General features: G+C 40.9%; 1 protein-coding gene across 1 annotated transcript; it reads left to right on the top strand.

Moving 5' to 3' along the window:
- Positions 1-1,962: 1,962 nt before the first annotated feature.
- LOC143517693 (uncharacterized) lies at positions 1,963-12,623 on the top strand. The gene is made up of 14 exons (XM_077010439.1): positions 1,963-2,057; positions 2,429-2,496; positions 3,065-3,091; positions 3,195-3,316; positions 4,007-4,285; positions 4,398-4,493; positions 4,588-4,711; positions 7,902-8,744; positions 9,141-9,260; positions 9,355-9,539; positions 9,711-9,874; positions 10,025-10,270; positions 10,659-10,818; positions 11,163-12,623. Exons 2-14 carry the CDS (start codon positions 2,454-2,456, stop codon positions 11,289-11,291), a joined length of 2,538 nt encoding a protein of 845 aa, XP_076866554.1. The 5' UTR covers positions 1,963-2,057; positions 2,429-2,453; the 3' UTR covers positions 11,292-12,623.
- The last annotated feature ends 4,576 nt before the right edge of the window (positions 12,624-17,199 follow it).

Genomic DNA, 17,199 nt, shown 5'->3' with positions numbered 1-17,199 from the left:
TACATTTCTTAAAAATCAACTAAAATCCAGACTTTGGAGTTATCTGAATAATGACACTAATAATCTGGTGTTTAGGGTTGCCACCTAGGTCTGACAAAAAGCAAAGACACTTATACTGACACAGGGTGGGGGGGGTGGCGAGTATAAATTTTTGACGGGGGGGGGGGGGTGTAAAATGGACACAGCGAGAAAAAAAAGACAGATTTAAAGTATGCAGAAACAGTCATTTGAACTAACCTAGTGAGAACCGGGACATTAAATGAAATTTTTTTTGCCGGGACCGAATATTAAAAAGAAGGAAACCCGGGACAAACCGGGCCAGTCCCGGGAAAACCGGGACAGATGGCAACCCTGCCGGTGTTACATGTACAATCACGGACGTAGTTTTTTCAAAAGCCGGTTTTGCCCCCCCCCCCCCCCCCCCCCCAGTTTTTATGGTTAAAACAAATATTTAAATAGCGACGAAGCCATGTCCCCCCCACTTTTTCAAAAGCCGGTTTTGGTCCCCCCCAGTTTTTACAGTCAAAACCAAATACTTAAATAGCTCAACAAATTTCTTTCGCCAAAAGCCCCCCCCCCCCCCCCCCCCCCCCCGCTCAACAGATTTCGTTCGCCGCCACCCCCCCCCCCCTCTCAACAAATTTCATTTGGCCCCCCCTGTTTGTGTGTCCCCCACTTATGAAATCAAAACTACGTCCATGTGTACAATATACTATTGGGCTAAGTCGGGCCCGGCACTGTTAATGCAGGGGAGTTGTAAAGAAATAGAAACCCTGCACTCAGCAGCTTACCGATTTTGGGCCTTTTTTTGAAGTCACCAATGTTTTGGGACAGTGTTTCTGCCGATTTCTTCCGTTTTCGCTCCTTGTCTTCTTTATTACCCATTTTTCAAGTAACTTAATCCCCTGATTCTTATTCTTTCCACTAGCTAACAACAGAAATGGGGGAATTACCGCCACCTACTGGAATGATGTAAAACAGTCTGAACAAAATGTGTAAAGAGAAACAATAACAATTTTTCTTACTCCTCACTTCTCTGAGTCTACTTTTCTTTTTTTATTAGTCTGGATGTGATATTGTAAATTAAGATTTGATGTATATTCACAATTATTAACAGAGATTAACAATTAATTCATTGAATAGCCTACATACCTTGAGGGGCATGTGTGTACGGGGGGAGGCGGGGGGGGGGGGGGGGGATTGAACGAACCCCTTGATCCCCCCTGGCTATGGGCCTGCAAGTGAAGAGTGGATCAGCACCGAATGGTGAAACACAGACTGGAGCAACATTGATTGGAGAAACATTGACTGGTGCAGCATTGAGTGGAGCAACATTGAGTGGAACAACATTGAATGGAGCAACATTGCATTGAGTGGTGCAGCATTGAGTGGTGCAGTATTGAGTGGAGCAACATTGAGTGGAGCAACATTGTGTGTAACAGTGTAGGACTTGCAGTGGTTCTCCTAGCAAGTGGCAGCAGAGATTCTTCTGGTTGTATCAGGGCTGCAGTGCTGTAATATTAAAACAATTCCACCACATCTAAACCTTTCACAGGAAACTGTCCTACACCTTCCCCTGAAGCAGTACACTCACTTACAGGTCGTCACTGATTAATAGTTGACGCATCATCGTTGTGGGATTTAGCCAGTTGAAATTCATTCCTTTTGTGGAATGCCTACAATGCTACCACACTACCCCAGCAGAACTGTTCAGATTAAATGAAAGACTGAATAACTGGAATAATGACTGGCCAACCATTTGAATAAGTGCTTGACAGATATATTGACTGAAGGACTGAATGCATGTATGTTTCCTGGTTGTTATGTATTAATGTTCAAAATGAAAATGAAATGTTCTCTGAACTGGCTTGGAGCCCTATATAAAAATTCCTTATAATACAGTCATCACCTGTTCAGAGGTATAAATGTGACGGAAACGTATTAATGAATCAGTAGATGCAGGTACAGTAGCATCATCACTACACACACGACTGCTGAAGAGAGTGAGACAGAGTGAGAGAGAAGAGGCTACTGAGGACCCTGCAGACATTTCTCTGGTAAGCACCACTCATTTAGTTATCTTTCACACTGGAGCTTCTTAATAATCACTGCAACTTCCCACAGAAACTATAAATGCATAATTAGCTTTAAATAATTCACATCATGTATTATATATTATTTATTCAACCCAAATATAAAGAATTTATAGTAACCACAAATATGCTTTTGTGAACCTATTAATATTAAGGAATTAAGGACCGGCAAAAATTGTTCTTCAAAAGTCAATAGATATTTCATGAGATATATATCTTGTGTTTAATTAAGTTGTAAAACCTTTTTAAATATGACATTTATTTTTTCCAGACATGTTTTGGTCTGTAGTCCCTAATCCTAATGTATCAGGCATATTTTGGTCTGTGTCTTGCAGATAGTGTTAAGAGCAGATCATCACAATGCGTTTCCTAATTCTACTGGCACTTCTGATGACATTAAATGGTAAGTAATTGTGAGACAGTAAGTAATATATGTAAGATACACAGTAAGATATTACTGTGCAGCAGTAAATGATAAAGAAAAGGTTGTGGGATCATATCTACCTGAAACATGTTATATAGCTACCTAATAGCTATTACATAATAGGTATATAATAGCTATATAGCTAATATGAAAGTTAAAGTCCATAAAGTCATTAATGATTAATGCATGAATTGTGCCAGTGGGGATTTAGTCACTGGATGGGCCAGAATGGATTTTATGGTTTAGGGAATAAAAAATAGCAGTTAAGTCTGTGAGCTGAAAAGTAAGCTTGGAGGCGACTGGGTCTGGGATGGCAGAACTTACTCACACTCACTGTTGAACCTGCTGGACCCACTCTCTCATAATTCAGGACTTATGAATTGCATTAATTAAATAAAAGGATTCATAATGTAAATTAGCAGTGGTGTTGTTAGAACTGCTGAGCTGACCCATTCAGTGTCAAAATAGGAACATATCAGTGTAATACAACTCACAAAAAAATGAATGACTAACATTAATCCTGAAACTGCTTTTTTTCACACATCAGGGGCAGTGACTCCAGTCTCCACTTCTGGTACTAAAAACATTACAGTCCTCCCACTCTTCTTACATTTTCATAATTTAATTGTTAAATTTAAATATCTTTGATTCATGGTGCTTACATAATCTGTTTCTAGTGCCTTTCTATCAATTTGGGAATAATGATGAAATGACTGGAAAGTCAGATGATGGAAGTTCACCGGCCATTCCTCTTTTGAAAACATTTAAATACTTTGGAGGAAAGTACAACCAAATATATGTGAGTCAGTCTCAGTGTGATTAGAAATGGTCGCACTCTTCATCAGTTGGGCTGTGACTCATTTGAGTGTATGTGATCCCTATATGCCAGGGGTGGCCACAAGTTTTTAGCTTGCGAGCTACTTATAAGATGACCAAGTCTGAAAGATCTACCGGGGGAGTTGGGGGTTGTGAGGTGGCGAACATAATTTGTTGAGCGGATTGCAGATTGGCTACCATGAATGTCAATCAAAATACAACCGTCAGTGCAGATGGGCGATTCATCTACTACTTTTTAATGTCACGCGATCTACGCACGTTCCTTCGCGATCGACCGACACTTCCTTCGACGTAATGAGCACCCCTGCTATATGCAATATGATCTGAAAACTCTTTCTGTGCTTTAATCACTATCATTTATTCTCACTACTCATTGTGCAATCACTCGTGATTTCATGGTGATGACATTTCAGTCTCGTACCTCATAGAATTGTCTGTGCTTTGATGGTCCACACAAAAAAATTTACTCTCAAATGAAACAATATTTGGCAATGAACTAATATATGAAATTGTATGTTTGGTAAATACATATTCGTAATATGACATAACTATGTGCAAAGAAAATTGGATTAATCTCCAAAGAAATTACTTTATTTTAATGTGAACTGAAATCTAATTTCCTTTTTTTCTCCATCGCAAAATTGGTTTTCAGGTCAACAACAATGGGTTCTTGACCTTTGACAATGCATCTAGCAGCTACACTCCTTACCTGTTCTCTGATAATGGGGGTCAGAACATCATCGCTCCTTTGTGGGCAAATTTTAATAATCAAATAAATGGACAAATCTACTATCGACAGTACACTAGTGGCAATGTTCTCAAGGAGGCTACCCAGAACATCAACCGCTACTTCCCTAAACTGACATTCACATCAACATGGGCTTTTGTTGCAACATGGGACAAAGTAGCTTACTATGGCACCAAAGGCACCGTAAGAGAATTTTCTCAAAACTTTGGACACCAGGACAGCTGTAGATTTTCTCTCAAAATGTCATATAAGTTTTGTGTTGCCACACACATTTTTGTAAATGGCTATTTTTCAGGAAACATCATTCCAAGTAGTTCTGATTTCAGATGGTCAACTCTCCTTTATTCTGATGAACTATGGACACATTGCTCCAACCAACATGAAAGTAGAGGTAAGCCTATTTTAGTAGGAAAAGATAGCTTTCTCACTAAATACTGAAGCACACATAGAAAATTTACGGTTTCTTTTTTCTCCTGAACTTCTAGGCAGGTTATGACACAGATTACTTGGACTATTTCATAATTCCTGGTTCATTTCAAAATGACACACACAACAGCAATGTGGATATTCCAGGCAGATGGGCTTTCCGTGTGGATCAAGAGACAACTGGTAATGTTGCTTCAAAATCCATAACAATTTATGATATTGAAAATGTAATCAATGTGACAGTGGGAGTGTGGCGAAGGATGAGACACGGAATCCCTCTTTTCCAGCTGACGTCACTCTTTTATTCCGACAATGATTGCGCAATAAAGCGCACATGGAACATGTAAACACAGAGACGTGTAACACTAGACAACGACGAGCACAGGACACTGCGCGAACGCACATTAAGTAGACAAACCACACTAGCCCCCCCGTGACGACGATACAAGCCACAGGTGCGACGACTAATCACGAGACATAACCGCAACCACGGAGATCCACAGACGTAGACTAGGAGACGTAGACGACGTAAACACACGCCCAAAAGGGAGGGGCCAGGGTCCTCAACGTGACAATCAAACTGTATTGAGAAGGCTAAGCGGATGTCTGCTAAAGCCAGGATTGGCTGACTGTAACAGCAGTAATAAAAAAAATGATAACTAAAATTAGTGCTATGAGGTGACAGATTTTTGAATTCCTCTGCTGGAATCACCAACCACAAAAACACACAGGGTAGTCTCCAGGAAATGAATAAGCATCGGATTCAGCATTGCCTTAAATTAAATAAAACCAAATTTGACATAGAACACCCTGCAGACTTACCAGAGGGGCTGTTTACAGCCCTATCACAGCAAAAACTCCAGTGTTAATTTTAACACTTTTTGAGGATTTATTATATAAATGAACACTTTAATTAAATAGTTTAAACATTTAACACTTGGTGAGAGTTACTTTGTTAACTCAGAGTTAAAGTAACACTATGGGATTTAAAATATAACATTTATTAGTTTTTTTTTCTATATGAGTAGTGTTAGTGTCACTCCCTAAATTGTTAGCTATTAACACTATTAAAATGTTTTAATTAGAATAATATATCCCCATACATTTTTTTGCTTTTTTTCTCCTGAGGTCCTTCAAAGTTGAACTAAAAATTGCGAAAGAACGTACAATGTACAAACTTTCATATCCAACACTATATTAACTTTGAATATTAAAACTATTCTAGAAATTAAGCTCAGATGTGACTAGCAATGGAGCGCAAGTAAAAGAAGGATGCGATCACACCAGTCTCTATGAAAATGTAGGATTTAATTAATAAAGTGCACCAACGCAAAACCAGTGACGATCCAAATAATAACCAGAAGTCAACTGGTACATAGACAAAACATAGATAGACAAACGACCTTCAGGTGTCAGATTCCCTAATGGGTCACGCCCACCTGAGGGAGGAACATAACGTTCATGAGAAGCTCATTGCAGAGTGGATTACTCTACCCCACCCAGGGTTCCTGTGTCTACCAGGCCAGACTGGAGTTCTCTAGTCCCCAAATATAAGGGGAGCCCTCACCTCTTATGGGGGCTCTTCAAGACACGCTCACCCCTATTTAGGGAATCCCTAAAGGTCCAAGAATACAGTTTTACATCTTAGGGGAAACCACCTGCACCTAAAATAAACACACACATTAATTCTGAAACACACAACACATAAATACACATAACCTAGCTTAATAATACCACATACATCTTGATACAGTGGTTTAGGCTATAGAAATCACATTATTATCCTTTTACTGCTGGTAACATTTTTAGAAATTGACGTTGACCAATTTTGTTTTTCCCTGTTCCACAATAAACTGTGATGCTGTTCCATTCCAGTGCCAATAACTGCTGCACCATTTAAAACTGGAACTAGACCCCAGCGTATAAAAACACACATTGGTCTTAGTTTGAAGGCCAGTATTGTCTCAATATAATTATGCATTGCTTTTAATCCTCATTGTCAAATTATGGAGAGCTAGCTAGCTATTCCTACCAGTTTGCTAAGTATTTAGAAACACCTCACGGTGTTTCACCTCAACATCATACACTCTCACCCAGGCGACCCAGCCGGGGGTGATCAGGCCCCGACTTGCATCCCAGTAGCAGTCCATGGATCTGCCCTTTTTATCCAAAGCCCCGGGTGGCCTTCTCAGCGGCTTCACTTGCGGATTTGATGGCCCGCTTCTTTGCTGCTCCTATGATGCCCAAGCGACTCGAAACCTTGCACAGAGACCTTCCGGCAAATACCCTGCAGCCTACCTCTATGGGCTCGTAGAAGGCCCTCCAGCCTCCCTCCCTGCACTCCTCTACCAGTTCCTGGTGCTTAGCCCTCTTCCTCTCATTGGCCTCCTCAATATGTTCTTCCCAGAACATATTCCAGAACTCCAGTATGAACAGCTGTTTTGAATACTGAGAGGTCATGATCATATCTGGGTGGAGGGTTGTTGTTGTGATGTGCTGAGGGAACTTCAGCTGTTTCTCCAGGTCGACCTGTAGCTGCCAATCAGGTGCTGTGTGGAGTAGGCCAGTTTTCTTCTGTTGTTGTGTTTTGGGTTGTTCTCCAGCTTTGACAAAGGTGATTGCTGTCTAACTTAGCTAGGTTTGGTATGCTTACATTAACTGTGCTAATCACCTCAACACATTTGCTATTCTGTCCCTGGCATCAAGGTTTTGTAAATATATAGTCCTTGAGGGTGATTTATTGTACATAATGCATTTCACATAATCAAATTAAAATTGTTTTCAGCAAGACTAAATAAATAACTCTCACCGTGTACATCTTTCAGCAAGAGAAAAATGGCGCAGACTTTCTCCAGCCGAAATGAAATGCGTGGGCAGAGTTTAATGACATCTTTGGTCATGTCGTCATTTAGATGGATTAACATTCATTTGGTCAACCCTGTCAGATAACTCCAACACTGAACATCATTTAAATCTAACAGTGTTAAAATTATTCTTTGAGAGTGAAAATCAACTCGGAAATGTTTAATTCTGAAAATGTAACACCCTAACTAACCCTATCTTCGACCCCTAAACCCTACTCTTAATCCATAACCCGAAACACAAACCCCTACTGATGTTAGCCTTTGTTGTACATAAATTAATGTGATGGGCAAGAAAGCGCAAACAAAAAAGGAAGCAATCAAGCCAGCCTCAGGGGAAAAGGATATAATGAATAACGTGTACCAATGTAAAGCCTGTGATCAATCCAAAGGAAGGATACAATAACCAGCAGACAATGAGAATCAGAACATGGATGATACAGTTTATTATGATCAATTCAACAGATAAAAATGAGTTCATTTTTATTTGTTTATTTCTCATGCTGCAACAGAGACAACACCTACCACTCAAACCACCTCCACTACAGAGACAACACCTACCACTCTAATGACCTCCACTACAGAGACAACACGTACCACTCAAACCACCTCCACTACAGAGACAACACCTACCACTCTAACGACCTCCACTACAGAGACAACACCTACCACTCTAATAACCTCAACTACAGAGACAACACCTACCACTCTAACAACCTCCACTACAGAGACAACACCTACCACTCAAACTACCTCCACTACAGAGACAACACCTACCACTCTAACGACCTCCACTACAGAGACAACACCTACCACTCTAATAACCTCAACTACAGAGACAACACCTACCACTCTAACAACCTCCACTACAGAGACAACACCTACCACTCTAATAACCTCCACTACAGAGACAACCCCTACCACTCAAACTACCTCCACTACAGAGACAACACCTACCACTCTAACGACCTCCACTACAGAGACAACACCTACCACTCTAACGACCTCCACTACAGAGACAACACCTACCACTCTAATAACCTCCACTACAGAGACAACCCCTACCACTCAAACCACCTCCACTACAGAGACAACACCTACCACTCTAACGACCTCCACTACAGAGACAACCCCTACCACTCAAACTACCTCCACTACAGAGACAACACCTACCACTCTAACGACCTCCACTACAGAGACAACACCTACCACTCAAACTACCTCCACTACAGAGACAACCCCTACCACTCAAACTACCTCCACTACAGAGACAACACCTACCACTCAAACTACCTCCACTACAGAGACAACACCTACCACTCTTACGAGTTCCACTACAGAGACAACAACTACAGGTATACACACACACACAAAGTTGTGGTGGCTGGTGGTAACAAGAACAATCTGCTGCACCACCCATAAAGCTAGCTTATACTTGGAGGTGGATTTGGTAAGCCAAGTTGCAGAATCCTGAGTATTAATAATAATAATAATAATAATAATAATAATCCATTTTATTTATAGTGCACTTTACATTTCAAGGAAACCTCAAAGTGTAGTTAAAATCAGAACAAACAGAGCAAAATCAGAACAAACAGAGCAAGCTGCATTGGAGTATTGGAGTTTCCAAGGGCCTGGATGCATCACACACACACACACACACACACACACACACACACACACACACACACACACACACAATGCCCAGTCCTGCTTCTCTTGACTCTACATTCTATCTTCGCTCCATTTAGTGAAGGTGGACCCCTGTGATGAGCTGAACTGCACTGAGCATGAGTGGTGTGGGGACATACATGGTGTCTACGGCTGCTTCTGTAATGAACATCATCCTAGACCCCACCCAGAGTCTTATGGTAAAAGCACTGATGTGGAAACATGCTCAAAGTACTGTTTGTCAACATTTAATCAACATTTCTTACGTACCTTTTTCTCCACTCTGTGTTCCAGACGCTACTGAAGTGTGTGATGGCAGCTCCGGCTCCATATCCCTTTCCCTCTGTCAGCTCTTTGAAGATGGTTTCCCTGGTTACAGTTTACATCTGAGTGACCCCAGCTGCAGAGGAACAGTCCAGAATGGCAGACTGGTCTTCCATTTTGATAATGATGATCACATCTGTGGCACAAACCTCACGGTACATGAAACACTAGTTATGCTGTTTCAGAAACACTTGCAATATCATATACAGTCATAGAATAACAGAGATTGGCCATTCATAAGTGTAAAAACTTTGAATATCCTTTGAATTATGGAAATGTACTACATATTTAATGATTAACAATATCTAAAATTCAATTCTCTACAGGCCAATGGTACTCACTTGATCTATGAGAACAAAATCATGGGTGGTATTGAACCATCTAGAATCCCCATTAACAGAGAGAAAAGATTTCTGGTATTACGGTTCTCCTGCATTTACCAACTCACTCAAACCGTCAACATGGTAAAAGACCTCAACCCTCTGCAGAGGTGAGATGGACCACTGTCTGGCTCTCTCATAAATGTGTCCTGAAATCGAACTGATGTAAACTGTTGAATAGCTTTAACAAAGTATACTCACAAGTATTTATGTTGATGTCAATGTAAATCTAATCAGTCTGTGGTTGTACTCTTCTACAGTACAATATACAAGAACCTTCCAGGTGTTTTGGGGATGTACCAGGTCAGGATGATTCCCTATCAGGATCCTGGTTTCTCCCATCCTTATAATGGCAGTGCATATGTAGAGGTGGACCAGCGGGTCTATGTGGGAGTGTATGTCCAGGGGGTGGACAGTCGTCAGATTGCTACAGTGATTGATTCCTGTTGGGCCACCCCTGAGAATGACCCCGACTATGCTGTCCGCTGGGACCTGATTGTTAAACAGTAAGACACTTTGACTTTCTGTGTCCATAGCAGGGGTTGCTATGTCTGGTTCTACCAAGTCTGGTTCTTAGAAACTTACAAGGTGCAGAGATTAGCTCGAACACACCTGTCTCTAACATTCAGGAGCTTCTGAAAGCCTTGACTAAGTCAGGCCTGTTACTGTGAACCTGGAACTAAACTCTGCATGATGACAGATCCCAGAACCAGAGGCTGAACCAACTGATTCACATAACATATAGCATAAATTAGCATACAAGTTAGCACACCCAAACACTAGAAGGAACACTTATCCTTTTCTTGTTTTTCTTTTCATGCATATTGTCCATTCTTGTTTAATCTAACTGGATAGAAATCTCAAAATCATTTCAATTATGCCAAATATTTCCAGGTGTCCTAATCCAGAAGATAAAACAGTACAAGTCCTTCAGAGTGGTGTCTCCACAACCGCTCAATACTCCTTCGAGATGTTCGCCTTTAACGACTACCCCAAGGTCTACCTTCACTGCTCCATTCACCTTTGCCTTCTGCAGAGCAACAACTGTGCAGCGGTGAGTTGTGACATCTGTCAGTGAGTCACACAGTTCCATGAGGAGTAGAGAATAAGCCAGAAAAATACAAAGAAAACACATTGTAGAATTAAAAATACTAATGATACTTTTATTAGTACATCAGATACTAGTATCTGATCTACTACTAGTACTGATACTACTTAATAATAATAATAATAATAACAACAATACATTACTACCACAACCGCCACTACCTGTATACCTGTTGTGCTGTTACTTTCTCTCAGATCAAACCAGTCTAGATCTTCTCCTCTAACATTTGCTGACTGATTTATCATTTCAAACACAACTTCTATATAATAATTTGTGTATACTTTTTACAGCACTGCTACACTGCACACCACTACAAGCCCAACCCTAAACATCCCAGAGCTGTCAGGTCTATAGACATCAATGCTACTTCCCTTATCTCCATTGGGCCTTTTATCTCCATTACCACAAGCACAAGATGAACCGTCACCCTGCTCTCCATGGATCTCCACGCTTTCTAATATTTCATTTTCTAGGGCCTCCTGGAGTGACCTGAGTAGTAAAAGTGCTACCACAGGTGTACCTCAGAGATCACTATTTAGCAAATATAGCTACAGTACATCTAACTAACTTAAATATGCTGTTTAACTTTACTTTAACTATTCACATTTTGTGCTCTTCAGTAGTCTCCTGCAACTCTCAAAATAAAGATCTGAGGAGCAAGAACTCTTAAATGCCTTGAATAAAACGCAGCTTTACTGATGCTTTTATTCCAGCACTTTACAGAAAGAGGGCAGTAACAAACAAGAATGTAGTGAGACAAATGTGATTTTGAGCAGATTACAGGGCCACTGGGATTTCCTAACTACTCAGATCATTTTCCTGATGACAATCTTTAATTCTGATATTTGCCTTTGAGTTGTTCTACAGAAACAGCTTTTATATAATCTATTTGTTGATAACTGGAACAAGAAAGTGATGATCTGTCATATTGAATTTGATAATAATCCCAGATTATACTGACTGGTGAAAGAACACTTGAATGTTGTGGTAACTGGTGTTTTAGATATGGTGGTCTTTTCTTCTTTTATATACACTGTACGCATTTGATAGTGCTGAATTATACTTGTATAGATATGAAAATACAGCGCACACATTCACATTTAAACATAATCCAGATCAGTTCATAGTTTGAATAGTTTAATGAAAGCACACTTACCCGTCAACATTCCATACTGACACATCATAAAATACATTAATACATTAGGTTTAGAAATGAGTAGAACGTTTTCCATCTTTTCTCTCAAGTATAATTATATAAGGGTGTGGTTGGAGATATGAGTGAAGAGAATGCTGGCCTAGTTTTGCCTCACAGAACAATATGTTTGTAATCCTACAAATAGCCTTTGTACAACAATGAGCAAGACAGCTGTCCTTCACTAGTTTTATCCATAAAGGACTGGACTTTGTGAGATCGCATGTATAGATATCTTGTCCAAAACTCCATGTATTTAAGTGCATGAATTTGAATTAACTCTTGCATGAATGTTGCATCTAGATCATTCTAAATCTGTGCCCCACTGTGATCAAACTGTGATCTCACATTGAACACACTCTCTCACGATTACTCACACTGCTGCTGAAGTTATTAATTGTTCACATATATTACCTTGAGGTTAATGTACTTGCCACAACTATGTGATGGCATGTTCAGTTTTTTTAAATCCAAAAAAATCCTGTCAAACTAGTAGATCTAAGTTTTTACACAATGCAAGAGAAATATACTGCTCAAAAAAATAAAGGGAACACTAAAATAACACATCCTAGATCTCAATTAATAAAAATCTTTGAAATCAGTTGATAATCTCTCATTTCTACCTGTTGTCTGTTCCATTTGCACAAGAGCAGTTAAAATTGATTCACAATCAGTGTTGCTTCCTATCTGAACACAAAGTAATAGTAAATAATAATAATAATATATTTTATTTAATGGCGCCTTTCTTGGCACTCAAGGTCACCTTACATAATTTAATTTAACAAACAAATTAAAATACACAATAAAAATAAGTACAAAAAAGAAACAGTGCAAGTAAAATTTACAGGTTATAGGCAACTTTAAACAAGTGAGTTTTAAGTTTGATTTTAAAATGTGGTAATGAATCTGTGTTGCGAAGATCAGCTGGGAGTGAGTTCCAAAGGCGTGGAGCAGCACAACTAAACGCTCTGTTCCCCATAGTCGCAAGACGGACAGGTGGAATAGTGAGATAGATAGAAGAACAAGATCTAAGGGTGCGAACTGGTGTAGCAATATGAAGGAGGTCTAAAAGATATAAAGGGGCAAGATTATGGAGAGCTTTGAAAGTTAAAAGGAGTATTTTATAATTAATGCGATGAGAAATGGGAAGCCAGTGAAGCTGCTGTAAAACAGGAGTGATATGATGCATTGTAGGGGTCCGTGAAATGATACGAGCAGCTGAATTTTGTACTAATTGTAATTTATGAAGGGTTTTCTGAGGTAGACTTTGGTTTTTTACAAATTTAGAGAATTACAGTAATCTAAACGAGAAGTAACCAGACTATGAACCAAGATAGCAGTAGAGTGATGATTAAGAGAAGGACGAAGAGGATTTATATTTCGAAGATGGAAATAAGCTGACCAAGTGATATTATTAACATGAGAAACAAAAGAAAGAGTGCTATCAAGGATGACACCCAGACTCTTAACCTGAGGAGAAGGAGATATGGAATAGTTATCAACCGAAATGCAGAGATTATGACAAGTGTGAATGACTTGGAGTTATATTGTGTTGTTTAAGTGTTCCCTTTATTTTTTTGAGCAGTGTATATAAAGAATGATACTTATGCTACTACTAATAATAATAATTAAAATGTTTATTGTAGAGTGTATTTCAATCTAACAGACACAGATAAAAGAGGAGTTAAGGTTTAAGTGATAACAGGTAAAAGGGTCATTCTACAAAAACTTCCACTTTTGACAGGTGGAAATTTTTCCTACATAAATATCTTTTTTTGGGATTTTAAATTATACTACATTATTGCTGTACTAATTGGCTATAATAACATATATAAGGTACACCTAAATGGCTATTTGCCTTTTTTGTACATTTATTTGAAGATTTTATGTACCGTTACCCATTAGGATTGTAACACCAGTGATGGTAACACCAGTGACAACTGTCATAACAAACCTATTTTACAAAGTAGCTGCCACAGGGAATCAAACCACATGTTGACAGTCATGAACTACTCACTGAATTATGTATAAATGAATCCATTTTTATTATTCTATATTCATTTTCCAAAGATTAAAGTAGGGCATACCAGTGACTTGCACTAAAGCTTCGAAGGAAATCTTAGGGTAGATGATAAAATTTATAAAAAATGAAAAATGACATTGAACTTACAATGTGTCTGTTTTCATTAATCTTCAGAGAGGAAACAAAATGACTTCCTGTGATGTCATCAGCATGGCTTTGTATATTAAAATAATAGTCTTTTGTCATACGGTAACACCAGTGACATGAATATTGGGGACGTACACATTTATTATGTATTGTATTTATTTGCAATATTGTATTTTTAAATATTTTGTGTGATATATTGGACCTTTATGGACACACACTGTAACTGCAGTTGAGTTAATAAAGTATATGTTTTCCATTAAGAAATAAATCCCGTAGTTTCACAGCGAGGACAGGCATTTTTGGGCATACTTGGAAAAACACTCAAATGGTTGAAAAGAAAAACTGACTCATAAGTGGTTCAAAAAGGTATAATTGTTCAAATATCATGTTGTTTTGTCTTAAAATGTAAATAAATCCCTAAATTTGAGGACTTTTAAAATGCAACAGCCCTTTAAAGTCTAGGGACACAAAAGTGGACATTTCTGTAGAATGACCCAAAACATAGATGTATAATAGAGAACAAAACTCCATAAGACAAAGAGATATGGGGGAACACAGTGTGTCAAAATTTAAGTGGTTGATGAGACAGTGAAACCAACACTGGGGATTTGAAAGAAAATATCACATAGGCCAGAACCACACCTGGTCAAACCCAGGTCTTGGCCCAGAACCACGCCTGGTGAAACTCAGGTCAAACCCAGGTCTTACGGGTGGTAAATATGAGTACCAACAACCAGCCCAAAGAATCAACTCTGACAGCAGCCAGAGCTTCACTCCACCTTACTGAATGACAGTCTGTCACATACCCAGATTTCTCAAATTATGTTGGATTAAACATTGCTCCGAACTTACATAAAGAACAGAAAGACTCTGTTTGTTAGTAATTGGGAGAGGTTGCCCTCTGGTGGCTGGTGCATATGTTGCATGAAACCGATGTGTCACTAGACAGTCCCACCAGAATTTCGCGAGCCTTTTTTATGATTGTTGCGGGCTAAAATGTTTGATTTTTTTTTTCAAAAAAATTGCGATGCAAGTTGCAATATGTTTTTGTTGTGCGTACATTGCACTAGGGAGTAAAAGTTGTGAGAAATTGTTTTGATTTTCTCTTTTTGTGATTTAAATTGAGTGTTAAATGAAAGTAATAAAAGTTATTACTGAAAAACTTGATTAAAAGAAGAGACACTGAGAATTAGTCATACACACAACTTTATCAGGGCTCCAAGAAATCTGAAAAATAGGCTTTATTTACCCAAATAAACCTGTATAAAATTATGTAAAGTGCACACAATCCTTCACTGCAAACATCGCACATTGTCATGAACACCATAGAAAACTTAAACCTATACAGGCATAAACAATGACTTAATGATTGAAATGAAATGAATTCAAAAGGAAATGCCTCAGCATTCATATAAGAAAAGACAAAAACTGCCTACATATAATAAAAAAAGCTATGTGCTTTTGAGACACGAGACATGTATAGTTAACATGTGACGAGCGGGGTCGTGGTGAAGGATGAGACACAGAATCCCTCTTGACTGACGTCACTTTTAGTTTATTTACCATTGATTGTGCAATAGCACACGATAAACATCCAAACACGCACACAGAAACGTGTAGACTTAGACGACGAGAACAGGACACTGCGCGAGCGCACATTAAATAGACGGGCCACATTAGCCCCACGTGATTACGAGACGATTCACAGGTGAGACAGATTATCACACGACATAGCCATCACCACGGAGGTCCACAGACATAGACAAAGCATGTGGACAACGTATACACACGCCCAAAAGGGAGGGGCCAGGGTCCTCAACGTGACAGACGCCCCCTCCAAGGGCACTACCCATCCCGGGGTGCCAACAGGACCGAGTGCCCTGAACCCACGCCTAGAACACCCTCCCTGGGAACACAGGGGAAAAGACGTTAGACAATGGCACGGTCACAAACACACAAACAGGCTCGCTTACACACATAGACACAAACGGGAAGAAGGGGTTAGGTACACATACGGGTAGACTTACGAACACAGGCACACACACACACGAAACAGGCGCCAGGCTGCGCGCCAGGAGGAGAGCGATGAGGGGAGAGAGATCGGGAGCCACTGGTGGTGTAGGCGCTGCGGTGGGCGGTGCTCCTCCTGCCCTTGCTGCAAACCCTCCACCAGGCGCAGCGCGGTTAGCCGACGCGCCAGGTGCAGCGCGGTTGGCCGACGCGCCAGGTGCAGCACGGTTGGCCGACGTGCCAGGTGCAGCGCGGTTGGCCGACGCGCCAGGTGCAGCGCGGTTGGCCCCACCCCTCGGTGGGCCGTACGGGAAACCCTCCTCGCCCGGGGATCTCCTTCCGGACCTGGCAGTGGGAGTGGCTTCCTCCGCTTCCATCTCCTCCTCACTGCCACGGCTCCAGCTCATGGGCTGCCCCAAGCTGCCACCCCAGGAACAGTCCATGTCGCTGGCTGGGGAGCGCTCGGGGGATGAGCCCGCCTCTGGACTCCTCCTCCTCTTCACCGTCTCGACTGACAGTTCCGAGGGGGGAGGGCTCTCCTCCTCGGTAAAGGAGCCCTCGGACGGAGGGTAATCCCCGTTCTCCTCTTCTTCCCCACCGTCCTCCTCGGGGTAAGCAGAGCACTCCAACGGGGGGTACTCCTCCTCGCCGTACTCTTGCTCCTCGCCTTCCTCCACGGTGGTAGAGGGACCTACGGGCGGAGGGAAGTAGTCCTCTTCCTCGGACTCCTCCTCTTCCCCGTAGTCCACCGTGGAGGCATCGTATAACGACGGAGGGTAAGCTTCCTCCTCGTCCTCTTGCTCCTCCTCCTCGCCTGAGGAATCCCCCTCCCCAAACTCGCTCTCGGGGGTCCTTTCCACCCCGCAGAGCGCGAAGGAGCCTACCCGCAGGGGTGAGGGCTCCCTGGATGTAGAGGGGTTGTACTTCCTCCAAAGCCGCACCGCCTCCTGGCGGA

Source organism: Brachyhypopomus gauderio, chromosome 6 (genome assembly GCF_052324685.1).
Source record: "Brachyhypopomus gauderio isolate BG-103 chromosome 6, BGAUD_0.2, whole genome shotgun sequence".
Classification (NCBI taxonomy): domain Eukaryota; kingdom Metazoa; phylum Chordata; class Actinopteri; order Gymnotiformes; family Hypopomidae; genus Brachyhypopomus; species Brachyhypopomus gauderio.
This window is presented reverse-complemented; position numbering and strand designations above follow the sequence as displayed.

Coding starts and splice junctions, on each gene's coding strand:
- LOC143517693 (XM_077010439.1), top strand. CDS start 2,454: ATGCGTTTCCTAATTCTACTGGCACTTCTGATGACATTAAATG. Junction 3,317..4,006: donor GAAAGTACAACCAAATATAT/GTGAGTCAGTCT, acceptor ATTGGTTTTCAG/GTCAACAACAATGGGTTCTT. Junction 9,261..9,354: donor ACCCCACCCAGAGTCTTATG/GTAAAAGCACTG, acceptor TCTGTGTTCCAG/ACGCTACTGAAGTGTGTGAT.